The following is a 22,552-nucleotide window of genomic DNA, read 5'->3' on the forward strand; positions in this document are numbered from 1 at the left end:
CCACAATATTTCTCGGCTTTTATAGTCAAATTCACACCAATCCACAAAGTTACAAGGGATGGGAGGGGTTTGACAATAACTCTTCTCTATCTACATATTTCTATCTATATATCTATAGGAATGACAGCTATTTTGAAAAGAAAATGCTCTCAAAATATTTAAGAGGCAGGCCTTCTTTTTCTCTTTCAAGCGCCCCCCCCCCTTGAGCCACTTGACACTTGCCAGCCAAAGGGGGTGGGTGGGGGTGATAAATATTTACAAATAAGCAGCTGAGACGGGAGTTCCTGGAAGTGAGCAGGATGACTTTTTTAAAACATCCAGGTTCAAGCTCACAACACAGAGAGTGTTGCTTTTAAATTAGGGAGGAAATCAGTTTTGGAAGGATCCCCACCCGCCCCTCTCCAAAAGCTGAAGACAATAAGCAGGACTTTACTTTAAAAACATTTCCAAATCAACAAATCACGAATCGCCCCCTTTGATTTTAATTTACTTTTAATTTAATTTCAAGAGGCGAAAGCAACCTTGGACATCTTTCCAGGCGAGATTTCATGCGGGAGAGAGAAACTGGAGTTAGTTAACAAAAAGACCCCTAAACTTACCCTTTGTGCCATCAGATGCTCAGAACTTTTTTCTCCAGGGCTCCTTGTCCTCGTGGCTTCTCCCCCCCGGGGGGGAGGCGGCTCCTGGGGGTGGGGGGCGGCCGGGAAGCTTCAGCTTTTTCCAAAGAGGCGATCTTGACCCATTTTGGGCCCCTTTCCTAAGCCCACCCGGATCCACAGAGAGAGAGGGGGGTGGAAAAACTGTTGCAAATAGTTTTTTTTTTTAAAAATAAAAAAATTAAAATTAAAAATAAACTCTTTTTTTTCCCCTACCAGAAAGGGGCGAGGATTCTGTGGATTGCTCAGGAGTGAAGGGACCAAGAATTGAAAAATATTCAGAAATTAAATATTCCAGGGGTCTTTCTAAACCCGCTAACCTCCGCTCGCTGGCTAGCTTAGTTAAATGCCGGTAAGAGAGAGCCCTTCATGGTTGTGTTGCGGGGTGGGGGGGGGGAGGAGAGAAGAGAGAAGAAGACTTGGCTATTTTCTTGCTTGTCGGTATTTCCTTTCTCCCAAGGAGACCCTTTCTTCCGCCTTTTGGCCGCCGTAGCTGTCCATCAACGGCGGAGAGACTGATGGTTCTTGTAGGTGGAAATATATATATCAACAACCCGGTGGTACTTTGAAAGGGCTTTCGGGGGGGGGAGAGATAGAGAGGAGGGGAGGGACGGGGGTGTGATGGTTAAACCCCACGAGCACCCTTTCTCCGCAACACACAAACACTCACTCCTTCCTCTTTTCCCCCCTTTCGCTTCTTCTTGTCCTTTAAAACATGGACATCAGGGCCCCCCCCTTTCCTCTGTGCCCTCCCCCCCCTCCCTGGTTGTGATTCCAATTGTAGCAAAGCAGCAAGATGCGAGGAAGGGAAAAAGGCTTCCTTTTTTGGGGAGGGGAGGGGGCGGGTGGGGGAGAAGAAGAGGGACCCGAGGAATGACCGAAGGGGGGGGCAGAGAGAGGTGTGGGGGGGCTCAGGGGTTCCGGAAAGCCCCCCCACCCGGCATCTCCCACCGAAGAGAATTCAGCTCCAGCCCACCCCGATCCCCTCTACTCAGCCGACAGAGAGGTGGGGAATGGAGGGGGGGGGAGAGAGAAGAGAGATCAAGATGGGTATGTCAATTTCTCCTCCTCTTAAAGCAGCAAAGCGCCTTCTGCTTGGGAGTGGGGTTTTTTTTGGGGGGGGGTGGTTGTATTTTTTTTTTTTAAATGATGATCAGGATCGTTATTATATCTCTCTCTCTCTTTTTCTTATGGAGAGAGAGAGGATGCTCTTTAAAAATTAATCAGAGAGATCGCCTCGCGTTTTCCCCCCTCGTTGCCTGCTCTGCTCTGGAGGTGGCTGCTGGCTTTTCCCTTTTCTGTATATGTGGAAAAGAAAAGGGGGGGGGGAGAGACAGAGAAAGAAAAGATGCTCTCTCTCAGCTTCACAGCCCTGAGCTATGAACACATCCGGAAGTAGAAGGATTTTTTTTTTTTAGTTAACTCGTTCTCTGCCTGCTTCTGATGGGAAGGAGACCAGAACTGAGGTTATCAGCCCTTCTAGCCCAAGGAGAAAGGCATCTCCGAGGTGCAACCTCCTTAGCATCATCAACCTGCTTCTTCTCCCCCCCCCCCCTCTTCCTTTTCTCTTCTCCCTCCCTGTGTTCTCCATTTCTCCAGGGTTTTAGAACCAGTGTTTAATCTGGGTACCAGTTAGAGGTGGGTGGGTTTCTTGATGCTGGTGGTTTTAAAACCATCAACCCCGGGAAGAGATGGGGGGGGGGACCGAACAGCCACCCAGTTTCCTGTTGTGGTGGGCTTCTTGTTTTTTTTCCTCATCCCACTGGTGGGCTCTCCCTGAGAAACAGAAATTTAGTGTATCAGGTAAAATCTACAAAATAAAGCAAAACAAGACCCCCCCAAAAAAGGCAAACTCTTGGTGGCACCTTAAAGACTAGGTATTATGTTTTGATGCGAGCTTTCGGGGGTCACGTCCACTTCTTTGGACACAAGGAATGGAATGAAACGCAGAGCGAAAACCCAGATTCCCAAGGAAAGCGCTCAAAACATTCATTGGCTTTTAAGAGCCTTGGGTGTCTCTTTACATCTCCTGTGCGGTAATTTATGTTTGGTGTTAGCACGTTATCCTTTTCTTGGTGGGAAAAGCCAGAACTGGGATTTATCCATGCTAGACCCCCAGGTTGGTGAAATTAAACAGGTGGGTTAAACATCCAGTGACATGGAGAGATAAAGGGAGACCAAGCCTGTCTTTTATTCATTAAACAAACCCCACATATTTGGATGAATGAATTCATCTGTGGCCTTTTTCAGAAGCAAGACTATTAAAACACCTATATTGAGATTTCCAATTCTCTGTTTTCAGGTTTCCTTAAGTGGCCACTGGTGGAAAAACAGCCAGCCACTCCGACGGATAAAATTTAACCTTTGTTTTACATCTTAAGAATGGATCTTTGTTTTTTATCCAATATTTTCAGGTCATTTTTGTCTTCATTTCCTTTATGGGCTGCTTCAGAGCTGACCAGTGGTTTCTGCACTGTGGGAAGCAAGGCATGAGACTGGAAAGTTAACTCCATGCTTCGGAAGAATTAGGCTATACCCCTGAAAGCTCAGGATGAAATAAATCTATGAGTCTCGAAAATGGCACGTGGCTCTTTGCTAGTTGGCCTGGATGCTTTTGAACTGAACTGGAGGCCAAAAAAAAATGCTTAAGAGTGGTTGAATCCACCTGTGTTTACAGAGCGTAGACATACCCACAGAGCTGGGAGGTTAAGATCAGGATTAAAGTTTATGTGCAAGAAAAGTCTAACCCTGAATTGGCGTGCCAATGAGAATTTTTCCTACAATTATTCTTTTTTTACTGTTCCCACTCAATTCCATATAAAATAAATTCCCTTTGAAAAGAATTTTGAATTCCCATGGGTGAGTTTAGGATTCTCGTCCTTTACTTCAGTGATGAAGTGACCGGAGAGCATGTGTATGTTCTGTCTTCCTTTGGAAAATTACCTCCCAGCAAATACTCCAGTTTCCCACACTTGAATTAGAAGCCACGAGATAACTCCTCCACAGGGCTTTTTCTGATGCAAGGGAGTATAGACAATCAGAGGAGCAGTGGAGTAATGTAGATGGTTATGCTCTGTTAAATATGTTCTAGTGTTGATTTTAATTGTCGTTTTTAATACAATTCTTTTTTTAAAATTTAATTCTTTTTAAAAATATTTGTATGCTTATTGTATTTAAATATTGTCTTTTCTTTTAATGATGTAAGCCGTCTTCAGTTCTGCTGTAAGGAGAAAGAGATGTGTAATTCTAAACAAACAAACAAACAAACAAATACATGTTCGGCCTTCCTGCAATGTTCTCGTAAGATCAAAAATGTCACCGAAAGACATTCCAGGGGGTCCTAATGATAGCCTTTGAACGGCAGAGCTGGAAGGGACCCTATGGGTGGGTCATCCCCTCTCAAGGAGGCCCCGTGGGGGGAATCGAACTCTCAACCTCCAAGCCACTGCGCTATCCAGCAGTTCAAGAAGAAAGGCGTTAAAATGGAAGTGTCTTCCATGGGGAAACCACACTTTTGAAAAGTTGCAGGGACCATTCTGGCACAACCCCAACTCTTTGCTAACCGGGAAGACAACCTTTCCCTCCTTCCTATCTTCTGGAGAGTTGACCGGGCAGGAGCTGAAGAATAAGCATATGCAAGAGAGGGGAGATGCATTTACAATTTATTTAATTTAAAATAAAATGAGCTGTCCCAGATGCCACATTTAGAAGATCCAGGTGAAGAAGGACAACTGGCGTGCACCCCAAATGCTCGAGACAACATTTTTCTGGGAAATACAGTATTTTGAGTTGTTTTCTTTTCTGCACTCTCCTAGAAACCGAAGCCTGCTTTCCAGGGCGAGTGCCCGAAACAAAAATTGAACGCAGGAGGGGAGAACAAATGCTTCTCCTTCCCCCTGGAGAAAACTTTTCCACTCTGCACATGCTGGCCCTCATATAGGGTGAAGAATTTTGAGAGGCCGTATAGAAGGCAGCAGGAAAAGAGGAAGACATAATACAAGATGGACTGACTTCCTAAAAGAAGTCATAGGGTCTCCGTTAAGTGGGAGGCGACTTGATGGGATATAACAGCAACAAATGGCATGGAGGCCATATAATACACCCAAATGCTCAATGCAGGCGGATAGATTTCCCCCAAACCATGTATTCTGTATGCCACCCAATGTACATTAACTAACATGCCCCAATCACAGCACCTAAGCGAACTGGAGATCTTAAAGAGTAAATGTGCAGTATCCTGGTACATAAGGTTTAATGTGTGCAACACTCTCCAAAATCTAACAAGTGCCTGCCCCAAGGAATCTACAGTTTAAAATCTGATGTGGAAATGAGAATTTGGGGAGGAACAGGGGTAGGGGAAAAGAAGAGATGGGTGTGAATTTATTTCAGGGTTCCAGGTATTGTCGGACTGCAGTTTCCTCCCATCCCGGCCACCACAGCCAAGGGTAAGGATGATGGAAATTGCAATCCCAGCAACACAGGGGTATCTGAAATTTGCTCACCACTGGTTTTTCCGTAGTGACCTTTGTGTCTATTTCTTCTGCTTCTGTTTGAGCTTGCTGATGTAATAACCCGTGTGTCCTTTAGTGTTGATTTAAAATCTGCATTGCTGTAATTACTGCCTTAACAAAGGGACAAATTAAAACATACATGTACCCCAAATGTTTGTGCAGAGCACTCAAGCATTTTTCTTTATACATATAAATCCCACAATATACAGTTGGTGGGCTAAGATTTCTCACATTCTTTTCTGCTCATCTGTTCGCAAAGGCAAGCGCACTCCAGCATCCTCAAGGCCAGTGGTTAAAAGATTTTAAAAAGTGAAGCCTGCCAGTTCACATATTCCAGAAGTTATGATGCAGAAGGATGATAGCTGGGAAAGCACAGCACAGATGGATATACAGTAAGAATATTTGAACACGGATCCCAATGAAGCCAAAATGGAACAATCCTGCTACCAGACTCAGTGTAGGAAGGAGGACCTTTGGCCTCTGACCGCTCCTTTGGTGGCCTTCCCCCACTCTTCCCCCGCTGCTCAGCTCGACAAGGGTCTCAAACAGGATGATGGGGGGGGAGGAAAGCCCCTTCCAACCTTTAGCCTGCTCAAAGGGCTGGCTGTTTTATCCCTAATAATACCATTGCATCTAAATTATTTCACAGCAGAGCCGAACTGTATCTTTAAATAGCACGTAAAACTTTTAAAATCTCAGGTAGCCCCATGTGGCTGGATTGCAATTTCCATCATCCTTACCATTGACTATGGTGGCCAGGACGGATTGAAACAGCGGTCTGACAATACCTGGAGCCCTGAAATAAATCCGCACCCGTCTCTTGTTTTCTCCGAATCCTGTTCCCAGATCCGTCCCTCCATTAAATAGAGTCAGCAGCCCCCACCACCCACCCTGGACCAGCCTGTATAAATATTTAGAACATTACTCAACACTCCCCTGGCTGAAGCATAACTTTGTATTAATCAGCGACACCTTTTTTTTAAAAAGACGAAAAAAGATAATTTCGCTCCACTTTCAATACAAGAAAGAAATCCTCTGCACATTGTTGGAGGTACAGTGGTGCCTCGCTAGACAATGATAATCCGTTCCACTGAAATCGCTGTTTAGCGAAATCATTGTCTAGCAAAAAGCATTTCCCCACTGGAATGCATTGAAACCTGTTTAATGCATTCCTATGGGGAAGAATCGTCGTTGTCTAGCGAAGATCGGCCATAGGAAAGCCGCTTTGCGAACCGCCGATCAGCTGTTTAAATTGCCGTCTTGCGAAGCTTAGGTCCCGAAAACACCTGTTTTGCAAGTGCAGAGGAAGCTGTCAAAATCGTCGTCTAGCAAAAATCGGTTTGCGAAGCAGGGACCAAACATTGTCCAGCGAAATTCCCCCATAGGAATCACTGTTTTGTGAATTGCTATAGCGACTGCAAAAAGTCAATGTCTAGCGAAAAAAGTGTCATGCAGAGTAACCATCTAGCGAGGCACCACTGTAGCTCTGTCACTTGTAACTCACACTCGTTCAAACTTGGCCGACTTTTCTTAGAAAAAAGTGGGTTACTCGTGTAACTGTCATGGCTTCTCTTCCCTCCAAATTCTGGGAATCGATGGTTTTTGGAGGGATGCTGCAGTTTTCTCGGACGGCGGTCCTGAGACTCCCACCACCATTGACAGGAATTACGAAGGATTCTTCAAGAATGCCCAGTAAACCGGTTCAAGGCTGGGCTCTGGACATACTCCGAAAAAGCCTGCAGAGCAAAACAACGAGAGAAGCAGGCGTTGTAGCAATGGGGGATAAAGACTGGGAAACTCTTAAAACTGTGCATTTTCTCTCTTCAGGATCAGCTTTTAATTGGCACTTTGTTACATAAGGCTTCATTAGGGGGGAAAGCCACTGAAGGCAATTTGTCACTAATTGCTCAATTATCTTCCCTGAGAGGAGGCTTAAGAAGAAAGCACTTGAAGTACTTTTTTTTTGTGCAAACTTTAAGGTTAAAATATTATTAATCGAAGGGAGGTGGCGGGGAAGGGAGGCAGCCTGCGTTAAACATCCATTTTCTTTGGTTCGGCAAAAGGAGGCCAAAAAATTTGTAACCAGCAATGGGTGGTGCACCAAGGAGCTGAGAAACAGGGCTCCTGCGCCGCTTTCTGCTGGTGGCCATGTTTTTTCCCCAGCTGGGTTCCTGCGCCTCCACCTGGAAAACTCTGAAAAAGTCAGAATTGACTTGAAGGCGCATGGTGATTATTATTTTATCAGCATGGCGGGAAGAAATTTAACCTCCTGCTTTAAAATATATCTCTGTCAAGCTTTCCAAACGTGGTAGAACTTCTGGTGGTGTTCCCAGGCCATTCCTTGCCCAAGGACAGGCCAAACTCGGGCATGCTTTTATGCACACAAAATTGAGGTTGCTTCATGCTTTCAAGTCTATGATCTGGTAGCAACAGCAGCATGACCGGGGGGGGGGAAATTACATAGTCTTCAGCTCTTTCATAGGATGGTGTCTCATAATAGTTAGATTTGCAGGGAGGTTGGGAGCAGAGGCAAGAAAACTAGTGGGGAAAAGTTTTTTTCTTTTCTTCCTGATCCTCCCTACGGCAGAAGGGAACCCTCCCAACCATCCTGACTTCAGAGGTGTCACGTTTTAAACAATGATGTTGTATTGCACCCAAACCAGATTTTTCTGGGAACTTCAACCCATAATTCCCTGCACATCTTTTTCTCCTTTTATTTTTTTTATCTTGAAAGATCAGCTGTAACTACCTGTACTTTTCAAGTCGGCTTGAAGTGACTGAAGCAGCTGCTAGGTAGCTCAGTGGCTTCGGTTTCTGGCCGTGGAGCCAAAGGTTGGCAGTTCGATTCCCCCACGGGGCCTCCTTGACAGGGGCTGGACTGGATGATCTCTGGGGGTTCCTTTCAGTTCTGCAGTTCTAAGATGATGATTAATGGTAGCAGCGTTGTTGTTGTTATTGTTATTGCTGTTGTTAATTGTTCCAGGATGCGGCCTTCTACCCCAGTTCATACATCTGCCTTTGGGAGACCTTGCCCATAAGCAGAGAAAGACATCGAGAAAACATTTTCTTTATTTAGGGGGGAGGGAAATTTATCTCTTAAAACTTTGTTAGTCCTGGGCTCCAAAGTCTAGCTTCAGATTCAGACCCTCTCTTTGCCACATCCCCAAATGAAACCCACCTCTCTCCCCTTCCCCATTTCCCCATCCTCCTGCCCCTGCCCCCACCCCGTGCCAGGCAGCGAACAGACTGCGGTTCGGCTTTCCCTACAAAAATGATTAATGACTCTCCCGGCCCAGTTCACCCCAGTTGCTGGGTAAGAGCATTTGAATCTTCCCCACCCCTCCTGCTGCAGCCGTGTGCCAGCTGTTCAGATCACATCTGGACTAGAGAAGGGAAGGGAGAGGAGGGCTGTTGGAAAGCTAGGGTGGCGGCAGAGAGCAACCAGGGGATAAGAGAACCATCGAAATTCACATTTTCTGTATTCCAGTGTCTTATCAATGGTGGGAGGACAACAAGATCCATCGCCTTTGAAGCCGCCTACCCTTGCTTATCCCCTGTGTCTGAAGCTGTCTTCCACGAACCCAATTAAGAGCCTAATGGCACCCTTACCACGGCCAGCTCTGGCTTGCCATAAGCTTTCATGGATCACAGTCCACTTTGTTAAATGCAATGAGGAGCTCAGGAAAGCATTGGGGGGGAGAGGGGGTTCCCGAAGGGCTCCTGCATCCAAAGAAACAGGCAACAATCCAGGGATGCTGGTGGCGAGCAAAACATGTTAGCCCTTCCGGAGTCACAAGACTCAGGGCTGGTTCTCCTGCAACAGACAAACACAGAGATCACGGCAAAAGAGAGCTCCCCTTCTCTATCGTTATGAAAAACAGCGGTCAACTGCTCTATTATTTTCTACTCAGCTACCTTAATAATTTTTTTAAAAAACTAAGTTAGTGGACAATTCTCTATCTTGGGTGATCAGTTTCCATAAATCGATTGCACAGCATGCGAAGTGGGACTTCCTGGAGTCAAGTCTGTGCCCATCACTTAATTTATTTTATTGTTTAATTCGGTTCATCGGTTCTCTCCTCTACAGCTTGTCTGTTAACAAATCACAGTCTCAGAGTGGAATACCACCTTCCGCATGACGTTGGCCTTGCCATGCCCCATCGGTCTCCATCTGAATCACCCGACCCTACTATGCTGACGTGTTTCCTGATTGGCTATCTAAGACCGCTTGCTGATTGGCCATCTTCAGTCTGGTTGCTGATTGGTAGAATGGGAGTATAGATGCATTTTTCCCCGTAACGGGGGACCCCCCTTAAGACCTGGGTTTGACACCCGTCAGCAGTTGCCTCTGTGACTCAAGGTGCTCCAAGGAATCTGGAACTTTCTTGATTAAATGACGGGAGAGGGATTTTTTCGGACTAACAAACTCATGGGGACGTAGTTCTCCATTACATTTCACATGTCTCTAAAGGACATGGCTCAGTTTTCATCTACCGAAGCATCTCAGGACATCGTTTAAATGTGCATTTGGAGAGAAAGCAGACACTTTGAATACACACTGAAATAATATTGTGAAGGGAATTTTTTTTTAAAAAAAGTAGAATTAATTTAGAAATGGTATTGAACTATGAGAAAGTGACACGGACAGGACACAGACGTCCTTACTTCTGAAAAAAGGATCGGATCCTATGTTCTTGCAGCCAGTTTGAAAACTTGTTTGTGTTACGTGTGCACGTAAACATTGTGTCATCTGACGCCTCTGGGAGGGAAAAAATAACACTAGCCTCTGTGAATGTGAATGAATGTCACTTTTACATCAGAGATATACCGAGGACCTGCTAAGCCACAGGAGATGTACTCATATATATGATGGATGTGGACCTGTGACATCAACCGTCCTGCCCAATGCCACGGCGTTCAGCTAAACACAGTGGATGCTAGAATAATGATTGCCAGACCTCCTTAGCTTCCAAATCAGACAAGACTAGGTGTGTTCTCTTTTATGATCCCTGTTCCCAGGGGGATTTTCAACCTCTGCTTTGCTTTTTTGGGGGGGAGGGGGGGAGATGGAGAAGTGCCTCACATTGGCCCTTCAAATCCATTGCTGTCAGCTGTGAGCCAAAGCAGTTCTCCAGAATTCCAGGCAGCCTTCTTTCCTAGCTGTAGCCCTATCTGGAAATGGCTGGTGGTCTCTGTCTTTCTGATCCATAGCCCTATCTGAAGATTGCTGGCGGTCTCCATCAAAGTACCAACATAGACCCATCCATTCCTAGATCCTGAAATGAGGTCAGATCCAGTATGTTCATCATGGACATTCATTATCTTTCAAACCAACCTACTTCACTGTGAGGACCAACGGGAAGGGGAGAACAGACATAAACTGCTCTGGAGCTGCCCGGTGGCCGTTTGCAAGCCTACAGCCAAGTCTTGCCAGTATACCATCTTGTTCTTATGACGTCTGACCATCTGCAGGAACGTAGCCTAATTTCATCCACCATCGCCCTTAAAAACATTTTTTAAGCCTTTCATTTTGTTTCAGATTTCACGTAATGCACCCCTTGTAATCCTCCCCTCCTTTTATCGCTCCCCTTTTTCTCTCCCACCCGCCACCCCCTCCAAGCCATCCAGAGCTGGCTGATTCTCGGATACTTTATCATAAATTACCCAGTGTGCTAGTCCATAAAATCAACAAGGCCCGGAGTGTTTATGTTGCTGCGTTAAACCAGCCCCTCCATTATACACAAGAAAACACGCCAAGAATGCTGCCTTTGAAATGCCCCACCACGTAAAATATATTTATTGCATGGCAGCTGTGAATTTAAAGGTGCAGTACTCACATTTATGACCTCTCGTTACATACAATTTTCAGTTAAAAGAAATCTTTCTCAGCATCGCCCTCCCTTCTCTTTCTGCCCATCCAATAACTCATTTCCAGGTTGAAAGCAGGGGGTGAAGGTGTCCGACTCCTCGCTCTCGCCTTGAGAACCACTCTCCTGCCCAGATAAATGAAATAAAAGGGGAGCACATTGCTTGTTGCTGCTGCTGTTGTTGTTGTGTTCAGAAAGAATGTTTTAAAAGGACCTGTATTTGCACCAACAGAAAAACTGGAAATGAAATTTTGGAGACATTTCACTGGGCCATCCAAATTGGATGATGTGATTCAAAACACCAAAAAAAAAATTACATATGTTTTCCTTTCTCTTCCCTCTCATTCAAATCTTGCAAATTTGGGTAAATTATTCCAACTGGAGCCAAAGCACAATGAAACCCTGATCTGTGCATAATCCTTATACTGGAGACACGGCACAGGAGCAGAGCCCATGTTTCAAAACTGGCACTGGTCTGATTTGATTAAGCCTGTAGTGGTTTCATTGATCAGTGACTTCACTGGGTTAATTGTAAGGCTGCGCCATGGATTCAAACATGCTTCCTACCCATTAATTTGCCAGCCAAAAGATGAATTAATTTGAATCATGGGTGAAATGCTGTATTGGCTATAAGGGGTTTTCCATCCCCATCGCAGCCCAAAATGTCCCATGAAAACCCTCTCCTGAGGAATATGGGGTGAGGGGGTTGATACCATCAGAGGCAGTGCAAGATGTGGCACCAGGTAATATGGAAGAAGTATCATCCACTGGAGAGACTACTCATGCAAATGGAAATTACCATATTTTTCCACGTATAAGACTATACTTTTGTCTAAAATCTTTAGACTAAAATTGAAGGTTGTCTTATACACGAAAGTAAGCTGCTGAGAGCACAAAAACAAGTGGAGGGGAAAGCAGGGATCAAAGCTATCCTTCAGCACTTTGATCCCTTTCCCCCCCACACCCTTGCTAAGCCCCACTTACATTTCTTAATTTTGGATTAGAAATGTGGGGGGCGTCTTATACATGGGGTGTCTTATACACAGAAAAATATGGTATTTATGTTCACACAAGGATTTCGTGAACAAGCATCATTCCATCTCACTTACACAGGCGGAGAATCCTCTCCGAAGATGGCATGGAGAAACAGCCATGTAGCGGTAAATGTGGACACAGAGGTCCACGTTCAGAAAAATTAACATATCCAGTTCCAACCCCACAAAGAGTCCAAAAATGAAACAGATCTATATCAACAAAAGAGGAGCAGGTCTTTGGTAAACCTGGCAGCTTTTAATTGCCCACTCAAGACAAAAACACCCTCAAATATTTTGCATAACAGGTAAGGAAACAACATCATGTTGCTTGGAACATTGACATCTCTCCCAACGACTGGGTCAACTGTGGCTCGTCTCAGATGGAGCACGCAAGCCTAAAGCAGGTGGCCAACGATGCCACAGACCTCGCTACTGAAAAGATTTGATGGCTTTGACTCAGGAAACCCTGGTTTTACTACACCCCTGGCTGTCTACCATGACATCCTTGCTTGCGCAATACCCAAAGAGAACAATTTTTCCCACCTTGATAAAAGAGAAACTAACTCTATTGCCTAAATAACTGGAATATCTTTAGCAGGAGGAAGGCGCCCTATTGAATGAGTCCGGAGGTCTTGGGCTGTGGTAGAGATAAGAAAATATTTTTAGACACAAAATTCAACATGGAGTCCCAAATAACAGTTTTGGTGCCCAGGAATTATCCTTCTTAAAAAGTCATTTTCCAAAAAAAAAGAATAATATGCAATTCTACAGGGTGTTTCTTTCATTTTTCCCCCCAGCCTATCACACCCATTTCCAACAATCTATAGAAATCTATAACAGTCTCTATCATAAACTTTAAAATAAACCTTTGCCAAAGAGCTGCTTTTTAAGTCTGTAAGTGTTTAAAGGTTTCTGTTGAGGAATAACCTCCGTGCTTTTAACCGATTCATCAGCTAATTTGCCCGTTCAAATAAATATCACATTATCTTCCCGCAGTGATCCTTTAAGAGTAATTTTCTGATTTTCAGCTGTTTCCTGTAGACCAAGAGATCCAGAGGAACCTCTGCGTTTCTTGGGGAAATGATCTGGAAAAAGAGTCAGGGCGGATCTTGCCAATTTTGCTTGCGAGGACGATGGATCCCATTGCAGATGGAATGCCTGGTGGAAAATTTTCCTTCTGCATTTTGGAAGAGCAAAGGAACATCCACCCACCACAATCAGACTCCTTGTATTCCTGTTTATTTAGGCAAAAACCAGGATATCCACTCTTAAATCATCTCCACCTGTTCAGTTTTGTCCTTTTGCAGGTTGATGATACCACCATACCACCGATTGGCTTCGGAGACTTGAACTGCCCGCTCATTGAATAATTTTAGCCAATTAATTACCAACCTTTATCCAGCTTAATGAATTGATCCGAGATTAGGTTTAAGCATATTTGCATATTGCAAAAAGCTTCCATAGAGCTGCTTTCTCAACACATTACTGGCCAGCTAAGATCACTGGCAATTTAATTAGCAAAAATTACGACTTGATGAGAGAGGGAAAGGTGAATGATATTTTTGGTTTTATTACCTATTGTGGTAATGTATAAGAACAACAATACACGTGTGTGTAAGTCACAGTTTAATCAATCAGTCAACTAATACTTTAGTTGATTGCTCTATCAAAATAGCCCATTAAACATTGCAGGAATTTGATACTATACGAATAAATTGTTGTTGTTGTTTAGTTGTTAAGTCGTGTCCAACTCTTCATGACCCCATAGACCAGAGCACGCCGGGCCCTCCAGCCTTCCACGGCCTCCCGAAGTTGGGTCAAATTCATGTTGGTAGGTTCAATGACACTGTCCAGCTATCTCGTACTCTGTCATCCCCTTCTCCTCTTGCCTTCACACTTTCCCAACATCAGGGTCTTTTCCAGAGAGTCTTCTCTTCTCATGAGATGGCCAAAGGATTGGAGCCTCAGCTTCAGGATACACTCGAGGTCAAGGTATGTTGTTTAATTATTTATATAATTATATACCGCTTTCCTCCTTCTATGTATTGAACTCAAGGCAGCTTAGAATACTGAAACCCAACCGTATAAAATCTAGTACCATATTTTTCTGTGTATACGACTATACTTTTGTCTAAAATCTTTAGACGAAAAATTGAGGGTCATCTTATACACAGAAGTAAGTTGAGGAGAGAACAAAAACAAATGGAGGGGAAAGCAGGGATCAAAGCGATCCTGCGGCACTTTGATCCCTTTCCCCCTGCACTTGCTAAGCCCCACTTAGATTTCTTAATTTTGGATTAGAAAAGTGGGGGCCGTCTTATACATGGGGGCATCTTATACTCAGAAAAATATTGTAAATAATTTGTTTAAAATGACAATTAAGCAAGCATTAAAACCTATTCAAGCATATATAAATATTTAGAAGACAGTGACTGTATTCCACCCCATCCTCCCGTAAAATATATTCTGAATTGTGGCTCTGTGTTTCTCCAGAGTGTTACCTTCCTATACGAGCAAACCTGTTTGTGTGTCTGTCTGCATCTTTGTGTGTTTTTGTCTTTGGGTAGGCAATTTTCCCCACAGCATTTGAGAACAAGGTGTACTTCCAACCGAACCAGGGAGAGAGATGACTTTGTCCCTACTATAGCTAATGGGGAATGGAAAGCCAGGGTCAGCAGTTTGGGGTGAGGGGAAAATAATTTTGGTTAAAATAATTTTTTCCTTTGTGTGCCATGAAGAAGTAGGTGGTGGGTGGCGATCGAAAAGCAGAACCTTCAGGAAGCTGGACGTTAAGCTTTCTCCCTGCCTTTTCCCTGCTCAACATCTTTCTTAAAGTAAATCTCCAGAGGAAAGTCTTTAGAGTATTTTAAGGATTGGGTTCCGCAAAAAAAGAGAGAGAGAGGGAGTATTGGCCTCAGATAATAAAAGTTCAAAGGCTCCTGTCTTTATTATGGTAAATAGATCACACAGAGAGTAGCGTAATAATCACCTTTCTCTGGAGAACAAGAGCAGTTTTGGGGGAGAACCAGGAGGAGTGAAGGATCAGGCAAGGATGGAATTTCACCATCCAACCAGTTTCCCATCATGTTGCCTCTTACCTTAGCTCCTCTTCCTTCCTTCCTGCTCTCAAGCACGTGAACTTTGAAGTAAGCCCTATCAATTTCAATGGTCATTTATTTGTTTATATGTAGCACTACCGATTTGAAGGAAATTAACCCTGAGCGTTCACTGGAAGGACAGATCCTGAAGCTGAGGCTCCAATACTTTGGCCATCTCATGAGAAGAGAAGACTCCCTGGAAAAGACCCAGATGTTGGGAAAGTGTGAAGGCAAGAGGAGAAGGGGACGACAGAGGACGAGATGGATGGACAGGGTCATCAAAGCAACCAACATGAATCTGACCCAACTCCGGGAAGCAGTGGAAGACAGGAGGGCCTGGTGTGCTCTGGTCCATGGGGGTCACGAAGAGTTGGACACAACTAAATGACTAAACAACAAGCACTACCGAGGGTACCTGAGGCATGAGTAGCAGATGGACACCAGCCAAAGAAAGGAACTGGTCTCTAGCCCCGAGGAGCCTACAGTGAGGTTGACAAGAAGAGGTTGGGAGAAAAAGCAGAACTGTGAAAGTTTCCATTCTTGGATTAGGTATGGCTTCCAGATTCCTCCACCCAATACAGTGGTAGGCGTGCTAGTTCATGATGTCTAGGAGCTTGATTTTTTTTTAAAGGAACTTTTCCAAGTAGACAAATACAAGGTGAATAAGAAGGGATGGCTGTAGAGAGGTGGCTCTTAAAAATGGGCAGGAAGACAGATTTCGGTTGAATATTAGGAAAAATGTCTTAACTGTTCAAGCAGTAGGGTAATCGCTAGGGTATTGAGTCTATACTCCTTTGCCTAGGAGGGAATCCCTACTTCTTCTAGGTCATCAGTATGTGTATAGGACTGCCCTGTAACTCAGCTCACTGATACAAGATATGCCTTCTGTTAGAATAAGGCTAGAGGACCTGAGGTCCTCAAGGCATATGGGACCTCACACCACCCAAAATGCCGGCCAGAGTGAGGCTGACAGTAAGGAATCATGAGCATAGTTACTTGAAACAGTCAGAGGGGCCATATGTCCCTGCCCACTCCCTATACAGAAGGAGTGCTTATTTTAGGAGTAAAAATGGTTTCAAGGCAACGCCACTGTTTTGGGTGACAGCGCTCAGAATCCTGCAGTGTGACCGCTCATCATGCTGGCAGGGGATTACTGGAGGCGAATCCAAAAAGCTGCTCTCCAACGTCCCAGAGCGAATGCCCCTGTTTAAGATTCTGACTGATTCATTGCTTCAGTTCCTCTCTGAAGGGTTAGAAATTTAGAGAAAGGCAATGCCATGGCCAAACATTTGATTTCAAGGAATCTAAGTTGGAAAGGATTTTGGCTGGTTTTATAAGCCTTCAGTTCATGCAACCAACGGACCCATCGTGTTCCCCCCTCGTCCCCAGACAGGTGGGGTGTCAAATACTGAAATACACCCAACACACTCCTCTGTCTATAGATTGTGGAGGGCAGGAGAACGGCAAATTTGAAAAATGCCTCTTAAAATGGCTTAAAAATGTAACCCTGGAACGAAACGTAGGTGTTACCTATTATTTCTAAAAAGGAACTTTGTAACTATGATGCATTACTAATTACTGTAGAGTAACAAGTTACTTGTAACTAATTTCATTTCCACCTTCCATCCCCGGATCAGCTTAAATTAACAGCTAATAGTTATATTACTTTACCTGTATGTATTTACTTCCAAACTCTGCACAGGATGTGAGCTTGTCCTCTTAAATCTTCTCACCGCAAAGCTCCCAAAGGATTATTTAAAAACCGCCATCTTGTTGAAAAGTTTAGAATCCGATTGATAAATGAGTTTAATCTCACTTTTCAGCGCTGGTGTGAGGGGGAAATGCAAAACGTGTGCAAGGAAGGAGGTGTGGGGAGGGCAACAGTAATGTGTTTTAGATTCTGTTGAAAATCGTTATATAATTCTTCATTGCACTGAGTTTTTTTCTTTTATAACCACAAAAGACATGTGAAAATGGAGAACAGAACAAGGTGTTTTTTTTTTTCTTTGTGAAATGCAGTTTAGTCTCAGTTAACAAGTGTTACAGAATTTTTGAAAGAATGAAGGCTCAGGAAAAGTGTCTGGAACCCTGGCAGTATTTTATGTCAACTATTTGAAAGAAAAGAGGGAGAAATTATACATGATAGGGAAAAAGTTTTGAATTTTCAATCGCTCTCTCTCTCTCTCTCTCTCTCTCTCTCTCTCTCTCTCTCTGTGTGTGTGTGTGTGTGTGTGTGTGTGTGTGTGTGTGATATACAGTGATATTTTCCCCATTTTACTATTTCCTGGGAATTTTGACCAACTCACATTTCTGGATACTCGAGATGCTGGATCTTAATACAAAGTGGCCTTCTATAAAGTTGGCGAAAAAGTTTGGTTGGCGTGGGTAGAACGTCTTGGGTTGCCAACGGGGAGATGAAGCTGTACTAGCGATGATGATGACAGCAGCTATTCTCAAGAGACAGACAGAAGCACTAGCAGCGCCTGAAAGCATTAAACAGGCACAAGAGACAGGGCTCTTTGCCTGCAAATGGGATACAGCTTGAAACAGACAATGTATAAAAATAACAACAGAAGGCAAGAAAAGCCACAGACACAGGAGAAGAGTGAACACCTACGCCGTGAGCACATTTTTCAGGAGAGCATAATAATGGGCTGGCTTTTCTAAAATGGAGTGAATAGACACACATACGTTCTCTCTCTCACACACACACACACAAGTACTGAACACTGACCCTTAGAAGAGGGGATTCCTTACCTGCAGCCTGTGTTATGATGCTCACAGCAGAAGCTTTTCTCACCTCCTGTATCTTTCAGGTTCCTCTGCTTGGTTTTGCAATTGGTCTCAAGCCGCTAGACACAGAGATTCTGTTTGCACGCCTGATTCCATCCTGCTCAAGACCTGAACGTTAATGCGAATTCAGCTGTAACGACAGATGATCAGTAACACAAGAAATCGGGAAGCGCCTTGCTCCAGAGCTAAGGGGCTGACGGTGTTGACGACAGCCACTTATATATTTTTTTCCAAAGACAAACCATTCCATGAGGGCCACAACCTAGAAACAGCTGGGGCAGGGGAGGGAGTTGGCATACAGCTGTTACTGGGGGGGAACATGAATAGAGTCCTCCAAAGTATTCATTCAGACCAACTTCTCAGCATCCCTCAACCAAGAGGATGCTTCGGCTGTTATGCCTCAAGGGGAAATATTTTCTCACGGCAGGCAGGTTTTTAGAAGAATCCACACAAACTTGAAGATCTTGAATGCAGCCACTTGGCAGTGCAAGAAGGAGCGTTCTACGTCCCTCTTCCAACTCCATGACAAATTTTCACTCCAAAAGTGCTTTTGGCCGATACTTGCGTTGCTTCTTCTCCTCCTGTTTATTCTTCGGAAACTTAGCCAAGAGGCTTCCTTGTCAAGAGAAAGGGACAGGCTGGGGGGGGGAGGTGAGAAGTTTCTGTTTTTAAACCTTGTTTATTTTTCTGATTTTATAAGGTCGGGGCTCCCCCAGCCCACCCTCATCAGAGGTCTCTTGGAAATCTTGGAAAAAAGGAGCAGGGAGCACCTCCTTAAGAGATGATCCGGAGTCAAAATGGGAAGCTCCGCTTTCTCCTTAGTTTAGGCTCAGTCTAAACAGGACAAAAGAATTTTTTTTATTATTTCGAAGAATTCTTATTTCCAGCCACAGAGAGTCAAAGAACCACCTCTGGCCCAGGTCTCTGTAGTTCGGATAAAATATCTCTAGTGCCCTTCTTCTCAGAGAAGTGCGCATGCGCACACACGACATGCACACACACATGCACACACACACACACACACACACACACACACACCCTGAACACAGCAAGCATGTTGCATTTTTAGAAGAATTCTATTGCATTTCTGTACAGAATATTTCTCAGCAGCCAGACGGCTATTCTTGAAATTCCTGCTCGCATGATGCAAGTATAATCTGTTGCATCCCGTGTTGTTAGCTAGTTGCCAAGTTCAGGGAAATACCCCGTGGTTTTCTCTGGCGGCTCCTTCTGATATTGTACTCTGAAAATACCGAAAAACCCATAAAAGAGAAAATCAAGGAATATTTTTTCTTGTCACCTAGGACTGAGAAGAGACAAGAGCCTGCCTGGGTATTAAGAGGATCGGGAAAATCTTTTCTTTTTGTCCCATCACCTTCACGGGTGCATCTGATGGGGACTCGGGACAGGGGCCTTCTCTGTGGAGGCTCCGAGACTTTGGAACTCCCTCCCACTGGAGGCCAGACTGGGCCAATCTTGGCTGCCCTCCCGCCAGCAGCTGAAGACCTTCCTTTTCAGGCCGGTTCTCCCTCAACGACGGGCTGCCTGGGCGGGATTTTTAAACAAACTGTTGTGCCTTTCTGCTTTGAATGTGTTTTTAGAATTCATTGTTTTTACCATTTCTCCGAGTGGTGTTTGTTTGATCCTGTTTAGCATTTGCGTACTTATTGTTTTCAGCTTTAAATATTGTCTTTTTAATGATGTAAGCCATCTTGGGTCCTTCTTAAGCAGAAAAACAGGGTAAACATGTTTTAAGTAAATAAATAAAATGAGGCATCCTTTTAGCAGTATCCTATCAAAATCTTTCCAAAATGCCCTTTTTTACAGTACTGTTTGAAAGGAACTAGGTGTTACTTGTTAGACATATGTAACTTCAATTACAACTAAGTTACAGCTGGATAACTCAACTAGTTACTCATTATACATACAGAAGTACCTTTGTAAATATCCATTACCTTATTCATTACTCTGAAAAGACTAGTTATTTGCAAAATCCATCTTGATCAGCTAACTGAGCCTCTCATCCCATTAATACATGTTGCCATTTTAACTTATCACAGCTCTCATTTCTGGGCAAATCAGCCACCATGAGACCCTCGGTTCAGAAGGGAGTTTCCCCACAGTTACATCTCAAATACGCCTTTGTTTTTTGGCCAAGAAAGGCCTGTTTCTTTAGCAGATTTCCATATGAGAAGCGTCAGTTGCAGCGCGTGGTTCCTTTGTAAGATATGTTAGAGAAGAACATGAGTGGAGAAAGAGGATGTTTGGAAAAAAAATTGTCAATAAAATTAAATAGCAGAGATGGGGAAAAGGGGGGGGGGGAGCTAGCAAAAAGGAGGGGGGAAAGCCTCCAAAGCCACATGAGTTTGTTTCAGCAGAGAGAGCAAAAGCAAAAAATTAAAATTAAAATTAAAATAATTTTTTTTAAAAAAAGAAATATTATCGTACCTTCGATACCAATATATTCCCATTGAGCTTTTGTAGATTATAGTTGAGTGCTTCAAGGAAAAAGATATTATAATCCACAAAAACTCACACTGACATGAATCCGGAAAAGGTGGTGTGGTTCGGGATCACCTAAAAATGAGTTAGGTGATACCTTTATTGAAGCACTAAAAAAAAAAAAAAAACCACACAAATTAACAAATCCTTTGTTCGGAATTTGGGGTGGAAAATTCCAACCCTCCCTACCAGGGAGCATCTGCCACAAATTCTGGGGACAATTGTTCCCTGAACTGTCCATCAAAGGGTGAGACACAGCCTGAGGAAGTGAGATTCTACCCACAAAAGCTTGCCATTTGTGTGATTTTTTGTTTGTGTGTTTCGATAAAGCAATCACCTAACTCTTGCATTTGTGAAATGATCTGTCGGTCTTTAAAACATTACACTACTTTCCTTTTCGTTGCAAGAAATAATTCCACGACTTATAGGCATGAAATTCTGCACCACAAATGTGTGACACCGATGACGCTGTAAAACCAGCACGGACCGTCTCATCCATCTTTTAATGCACAAACTTTACTTTGCACATTCCCACACCCTTCTAGTCCTTATTATCATTTGGGTCCCCAACATGGGTCAGTCAAACAATCAATTGATCAGCTCAAGTTTTCATTACATGGATCGTGGGGGGGGGGCGGTGATCATGAATTTTAATTTATTTGTTAAAACTGCAATTCATCAGCGGGGATGCAAACTGAAGATCCGTCTTATCTGACAAGTTATTCTGGGTCTCTGACGTCACTGCAACAAGGAAGGAAAAAATAATATATGAAAGACTTTGGTTTATTGGGCTGCAAAATTAACATCTTTACAATCACATTTCCAGCAATATGCTAAACAGGAGCCTAGATTCAGGGGCTGGTGATGTGCAAATAAATTAAAATAAAATCAAATATTTTAAAGGAAGACTATTAACAAACAAAAGCAAAGTTTAATTGGTCAACAGACCTAATTTTCAGCGGCCTTTCTCGAAGGCAGTCACCTGTGACTGAAAGCAACCTTGATCCAGACTTTGGGGAAAGTTAGCCTTGCTGACTGGGGTGTTCTAGCAATTGTGGGCCAAAAATCTAACTTTTCTAAGCTCTGTAGCCCCATCCTAAAACAGCAGCTGTCTTTTGGCGGAGGCTACCCCTTTTGTGAGGGGGGTGGTCTGCGGTCACGAATGCAAAACTAGGTAACATATTTACTGACCACTAAAAAAAATCATCATACAATACACGAGCTTTCATGGATTAAAAAACCACTTCATCAGATGTTCACCCGTGGGAAGAACAATAGTTCCAAAAGTTCACGGCAAGGTGGATTTTGCCCAGGAAACGTACTTTTAAATGGAAAGTCCAAAGGTAGTTAGACTTTTAAGGTGGCACAGATTTTTGTCTTTTTCTATTTTTATTATTTTTAAAACGATGACTGTTATTTTTCCTTTGGGCTGTGCCTGAAAAGGGTACAGAAAGATGGAGATAAATAAGCAGCCCCCCCCCCCAAAAAATGAATGTGTTAGACTGATTTCTCATACTGATGGTCTATAATCAATAAATTAATCCACAGGGAGCTTATTTATTTATTTACTTGAAACACAACTCCATCTGAATCAGAGTCTCACAACCCTTTTTTGGTCCTTTGAAACCCATGACAAGTAAAGTTCAAGTTTCAACGGGGGGAAAAAAAGAAAGAAAAGAAAAGAAAGCGGGTGATTCGCTTAAGTTGAAACAGAACTCAGGTGCAAATACCTTTACACTGAAATACCACATTTGTTCTGCAAACGTCTTCGTCTTTTCCCCCAAACTTTATGAGGCCAAGGAAGAAATGAGAAGCCAGCAAAACCTGGCTGAAAATGACCGAGACTAAAGTTGCAAGATGGAGCTTCATCTACGTTCAGTGAACTACCCGGAGTAGCTCTGCCTCCAAACTGTCACGAGAAATCAGCACCGCTTTGCCAAATGGCCCCCTTCGGCCTCATTCGCACGCCGGCCATCCCTTTATTCGCACAGTGTCAACTCTTTAACACCCATGTGCTAAAGAGTGGTCTTCCCTCCAGGAGAGAGAGAGAGGTCTAAGTGGCTTCCAGCAGAAGGTCTCCTGCCTCATCTG

At 43.8% G+C, this 22,552-nt stretch overlaps 1 protein-coding gene and 1 long non-coding RNA gene across 3 annotated transcripts in view; one reads left to right on the forward strand and one right to left on the reverse strand.

The window, feature by feature from the left end:
• The window catches only part of MEIS3 (Meis homeobox 3), a 47,071-nt gene extending 44,304 nt beyond the window's left edge, over positions 1-2,767 (reverse strand). Inside the window, exon 1 of the mRNA XM_020787334.3 lies at positions 600-2,767. Coding sequence (XP_020642993.2) covers positions 600-611 — 12 coding nt within the window. The 5' untranslated portion in view covers positions 612-2,767. The remainder of the gene's footprint in view (positions 1-599) is intronic.
• On the forward strand, positions 1,518-22,350 carry LOC140702105 (uncharacterized). 2 transcript variants are annotated; one of them, XR_013538430.1, is made up of 2 exons: positions 1,518-1,706; positions 9,255-22,350. It is a non-coding gene; the product is annotated as an uncharacterized LOC140702105 (long non-coding RNA). The 2 variants fall into 2 exon arrangements; XR_013538429.1 differs by lacking the exon at positions 9,255-22,350 and adding an exon at positions 2,959-3,931 and having other exon boundaries at positions 1,603-1,706.
• Positions 22,351-22,552: the final 202 nt, after the last annotated feature.

This window comes from Pogona vitticeps, chromosome 9 (genome assembly GCF_051106095.1).
Source record: "Pogona vitticeps strain Pit_001003342236 chromosome 9, PviZW2.1, whole genome shotgun sequence".
Classification (NCBI taxonomy): Eukaryota; Metazoa; Chordata; class Lepidosauria; order Squamata; family Agamidae; genus Pogona; species Pogona vitticeps.